At 27.9% G+C, this 6,000-nt stretch overlaps 1 protein-coding gene across 1 annotated transcript; it reads right to left on the bottom strand.

The window, feature by feature from the left end:
• Positions 1–974: 974 nt before the first annotated feature.
• LOC137830467 (transcription factor bHLH106-like) lies at positions 975–2,635 on the bottom strand. The gene is made up of 2 exons (XM_068637828.1): positions 2,321–2,635; positions 975–1,650 (listed from the first exon to the last, which is right to left on the bottom strand). Exons 1-2 carry the CDS (start codon positions 2,576–2,578, stop codon positions 1,228–1,230), a joined length of 681 nt encoding a protein of 226 aa, XP_068493929.1. The 5' UTR covers positions 2,579–2,635; the 3' UTR covers positions 975–1,227.
• Positions 2,636–6,000: the final 3,365 nt, after the last annotated feature.

Below are 6,000 nucleotides of genomic sequence, written 5' to 3'. Positions count from 1 at the left end.
TTCCCAACATTTATCTTCATCATCGTTGAAAGAGAAACGAATATGCCATTTTCAATAGCTTGGAAACTCACAGAAGCTTCACTTTACAGAAATTCACAGACTCCAATTCCTTCACTGTCCAAACCTCACAACTTCCACATCACCTAAGTACACTGCACATCTTTCTTAATTACCCTTCTCTTCTCTTCATTTCTCTTCTCTACTCACATGCAATACACTACTTTCACATGCAAAAGATTCTCAAACACCACATTCATCAAACCCTAGCTAACATTTTCACCAACACCCTTTTACAATTATCAACCTAATATTTTCCTCATGGGTAGAGAGATCCATGCTAGAAATCAAAATTAAATTAGATACTACAAAAACCTAAAAATTTACAAATATTACTATAATATTATTTATAATTTTTCATTTTATCATGTTTGAGATCTCACAAAATTAATCGATTTATAATATATAAGAGGTGAGAATCTCTTATAAATATCTAATTTGATGCACAAAACATTCATTACTCTATGTAAGAGATGGGTGTTTATACATGGTAATTGAATTTCTTTTACTATTAACTTAGAATTAAAAAAAATTATGTTCACCATTATAAAATTTTAAAATAGTTAAAACTTCATTTCAAAATTATATTTTTTTATCAGCAAATAAATAAATAAAATAAAATGAAAATATAAAAAAAAATCCACCTCTGAAAATATTTTGATATCAATAAAAAAAAACTTCTTAATAACTCAATATATCAATATTTTCATCAAATTTCTTTTATTTTAAACTTAAAGTATCAATATATATTATTATATTATTAAAATGGATTGTTACATATTATCAATACATATTAATTTTTGAACATCCAACACACTATATTTAGGTTTTGGAGAAAACATAGATATAGCCATGAAAGTTCTACAAATAAAAGACTATAGCTTACGAAGGTAAGAATTCTAAAATAAGATTTACACTGAAAACACTCAAATACTTGTATACTTACATGTTTCAACCAACTTCTTCACAAATAATATAGTTCTTTTTTCATAAACTAAAATCAACTTATCTAAATAATAATTCAAATAAACACTTTAAAAACTATCTCGTTCATAAATACATTGTAACTGAAGGAGTTCATTTGTTTTTATTTCATTACCTTAAAAGGTGTTTATAGAGCAATGAAAGAAACCCTAATTCTGGTCACAACTGCAAAACAGTTTGAGGCAGTTAAACGATGAAGTTTGGTCCTACGACACGGCGTCGTTTGGATGCGCCGTTGTGTTGTAGCAGAGTGTGCAACGAGTTTTGCAGGAAGTGGATTGATTCAACGCTGCGATCTTTGTCGGTGGCCACCACCAGAACGTTGCGGGTTCTTCCTCCGAGCGTTGCGATTTCGGCTCTGAGCGTTGTGAGGTGAAGAGACTTGAGAATTCCGACGAGGTCAGGGATGAGGTCGGAGCGGTCCTCACAGCACAACGAGGCCTTGAATATGAGTCGTCCGTCACCGCCACTCCCGTCACCGCCGGTGGACAGAACGGAGATCTCGTCGTTCTCCGAAGGAAACGTTTCGGATTGGGTTATTTCAGACATCTGCTGCTTCAACTCCTTCAACCTTTCCACCACCTTAGCCAAGAGCGAAGCCTTGTCGGTCTGAACAAAGTCATTCAAAAGCTATTTAACTTTCTTCATGGTTCTCAACATATCAGTACTTGATAAAAAAAAACATCATGAAAGAATTCTGGGGTGAAAGAAAAACAAGAAAAAGATACACAACTATAGTGTGTTTAAGGTATAAAATTGTGAGAGAATTGAATTAGAAGAAATTAGAAGAAAAAGATTCAACATCAAGCTGGTTTTTTTTTTCATTTTACTTTTTAAAATACTTATTTTGTGAAGAAAAAATTTAAACTTGAGTGATAAAATTGTATATAATCATGTGGGGTTATGTTAGAAACATCTTTGCAATGGAAAACAAAAGAATATTCAAAAGGGTCTTATATATGATTAAGTTTGTATGAGCTTTTGTTATGTAATTTCCTAGAAATATCTATTTATTTTGTTTTTTCTGATTAAGCTGGAACTAACATATGAAATGGGTTAACTACTATAGTATAGTCAAAAGATGCAGTTAGTCAAAAAGGTATGCAACCTTTCTGAAAAAAGAAGAAGAAAAGCCAAACATTTTACAGTACCCTTTCACACTCTTTGTTGTCATTGCAGTTGTTTTGTGAATTCCCTCAAAAACTAACAATGATGAAGCAAAAATCAGCATGAATGAAGATTGGATTGAACTGTGACATGAAAAGTTGAATAGTTATACCTTGGAGTTACAAGGAAGAAGAGTGCGAAGCTTGTTGAGGTGGGCATTGATTCTTTCCCTTCTTCTCTTCTCAGCCTCTTTGTGGTTCCTCAGAGCAGCAAGGGCTTTATCTTGATGGGGTGGTGCATTAAATGGTTGAAGAGGGTAATAAGAAAAGGAAGAAGAGAAGCTTTGTTGCATGATTGATGATGCAGGTTCAGGAAAGAAAGAATCATTGGTGTTTGAGAGGAAGTGAAAGAGGTCATCAGAGTTCTCCATCTCTCTATCTGGGGTCAGTTTCTGAGAGAAGGAAACAAGAAAGTGTAGTGTGTAAATATTCTAGTTTCAGTTTTGTGATTTCATACTTATGGTTCTGCTTTTTGACTTAAGCCAAAGGGTTCCCAAGTGTGGAATGATAAAGACTTAAATTCTTAAGAAAATAATTAAATACAAATAAATTTTAGAAATAAAAATAATTATTAGTTATTATATTTACTAAATTAAATATTAATAAATTATTTGTATCTAAATTAATTTTTAATATTAACAAATAGTATCTAATTACTTTTCAAATTTTTAGTTACAAGTTAGAACTTAATAGTTTTTCTTTATTTGGACTGATACCTAAATAACAAAAATCATATACCTAAATAATAAAAATCATTTGTCACCATAAAAAAAATATTATTAAAATATATATATATATATATATATATAAAAGAATTAAATCAAAATCTATATATAAAAAAAACTATACCTAGATAATTTATATTTATTAATAAATAACTTTAAAAAAAAAATGGAAAATCTATTATATTAATAAAAATACTAATAAAGTCAAGTTAACAAGTTTATGAACAGATAATTTTTTTTAATATTAGCAACTAATATTTCTTTTAATTTTTAAAATATATTTAATTTAATTGATATAGTAATTAATTATTTTTTTATTTTTAAAAATTAATTTTTATTTAATAATTTTTTAATAGTATTAAATAATAAATACTTAACCGGTATGTTTTTTGTTTTTAAAATAAACTTATTTTGAAAACAATTTACTAAAAAAACTCATTTCCATTTACTGAAAGGAATTTCAGTTTTTGGAAAGTATTTGATAATATCTAGCTAACCTTACACAACATACTTTTCACATATATGGAAATTGAAAATGTTATAATCTTTAGTTAGAAAATATTGAATGGGTGATGTTTTTCTTAATATCAATTTTTTTTTATACTTTCTCATTTGTTTCAATAAAAAGAAAAAGTTAATAATGTGAATTAATAAGTCGATGTAAATTTTAATATTGGGTCGGAAATAAATTGTTATTGAAGACAAGTTTAAATGTAAAGAGAATATAGTGTTAAATTGTTAGGAGTAAAAACATATATAACACGTGAAATTGAATTTACGTGACACTAATTTTCTACGTTAACGTTTCTCCGGCCATGTTAGTCATAGAAAACGGCACCACTGTAGAATCACGTTTGGAAAAGGTCCTTTTGAAAACAACAATGTCCACACCAGTTGCAAAAGTTCAAAGACATTTGCAAAATTATTTTTGTTTTTTTTTAGAGATTCATGAGAAATTAAGGCTACACAGTACACAGAGAAGAGGATCTGAATTAGAAATTGAGGAGGAATGAAAGGTTCAAAATACGTGTTATATTTTTTATATAAGAATTAATTCAAAAACATATTAAAGTGTGTGACTTTATTTTATTTATTATTTACTGATAAAAAAATTATAACTGATTATTTAATAAATACATATTTTTTCTATTGAATGTAATGAATTATATGTTCTATATATATATATATATATATATATATTATACAAATCTTGATAAATGAAAATATAACCAACAAAAGAGAAAATATATGAAGTTGGAAGGTTGAACTATATGTTATTTATCATTAAAAAGAAAGAAATTATTGGTCAAATTGATTATGATCAAATCAATCTACTTGAAGAGTTTCATTTGAAGATGTGTTTGTTGGTGACAAAACTAATTTGTATTGCATGTTTTAATTTTTTTACATGAAATTGTTAATCATACATGTTCTTACTTCTTTTCTTCTCGAGCTGTCAAAGAAATCTTGGACTTTCGATTACTGGATCTATTGAATTGGGCTCAAATATGTGGGCTTTAAATTGGCTCGTGATTGCTGGATGTGGTCTGTCTATCTGTTACTTGATCATGTTCAACTATCGGCTTCTAGTTTCGAGTTTTCTCTCAGGTGGGTGTGTACCTGCAAGGTGTTCCGATGATAAAGTCAGAATTAGTTTGTTCAATTTATCAGATAAAATCACTCTACTAACCTCTTAAGCAGATCACCTATCTATAGTGTTCACTTCTTGGACTTTGACTTAATTCAGCTTTTACTCTTCACACCTTACAATTATTAAATATAGGTTTCTTCTTCCTGCACCCCCACGTTTTTCTTCTTGCACCCCACAATTTTGAATATCTCAAAATTGACCTTGACCTATTATTTGAGAAGGGGCACCGTGCTGGACTTTCCTTGCCACTGTGCTGGACTTATCGGAAGCATAAATTCGGGATTTTACCGTATTATGTGATCTGAAATTCTACCGGATTCTATAATCTAGAATTTGAAAAAGCATTTACGAAAAACTAATAAAGATGATTTAGTCTTTGCATAAGAGTGTCGGAGTGCAAAAAAAAACATGAGAGTGCAGGAAGAAACTGCCTTAAATATACTCTAAATGTTTTTAACCTATTTATTGAACTTTGATACAATGTCTTATTATTCTATTATTTATTTATTTTACTTTAGTTTTCAACATCCTAACGTCCTCTCGACCTTTAAGTCTCTCGATTTAGTTATTAAGGAAAAAATTTCATCTAGAGTAACATGAGTCATAACAACCTTAACAAAATCTTTGAAGTATTATTTGAGAATGTTTTTGAAAGGTTCTATGAACATTTTAATTAATTATTATAAATTGAATAATTCATATCCTTAATAATAATTGATTATGGTTTCATTAGCATAGAAAGTTTCGAACCTTGCTTTCTTTGATAATCGATTGTGTTGACATTTACAAATATTTTAAAAACTTTGCTTTTGTTGTTAATCGATTAATTTATACAATAGTCTGTTATTTATGCAAATAATCAATTAAATAGAAGTATAAATGATTATATTGTTTTATTTGTGTTTCATGAAACACCTTAAAATAAATAATCAATTATACTTAACGTATCATGAGTATGATTACATGTTAAACATCTGCTTTGTGGTTTAATATGAATATTTTAAGATAGTGTAAATAATTACTCTAAAATTAAATTAGTTGATACTAAATGTAAAATTGGTGTAGTTGAATCAATCTAAAATATCTTAGTGCAATCTTTCTCTTATCCTTGAATTCTCAATCATTCTATCAAAAATTACATTATAAATCTAAGTTTAAGTTAAGAACTCAAGAAAATGAAAACTTGTAAGAGAAAACCAAGATTTCTTTTACAAACTAAACGACACCAAAATCAAACAGATTAAACTAAATAGAATAAGAATATGAATTTAATAGAATAAAAATAGATGATACATTACAAGAAAATCATTAAATATATATAAACTAATTTTAGAGATTAAATAATTAGTCAATATATTGATTAAATTAGAGAGCATTTCATAAACTAAAAAAATATTGATATGTAAAATAGTTTTTA

Source organism: Phaseolus vulgaris, chromosome 7 (assembly GCF_000499845.2).
Source record: "Phaseolus vulgaris cultivar G19833 chromosome 7, P. vulgaris v2.0, whole genome shotgun sequence".
NCBI classification, from domain to species: Eukaryota; Viridiplantae; Streptophyta; class Magnoliopsida; order Fabales; family Fabaceae; genus Phaseolus; species Phaseolus vulgaris.
This window is presented reverse-complemented; position numbering and strand designations above follow the sequence as displayed.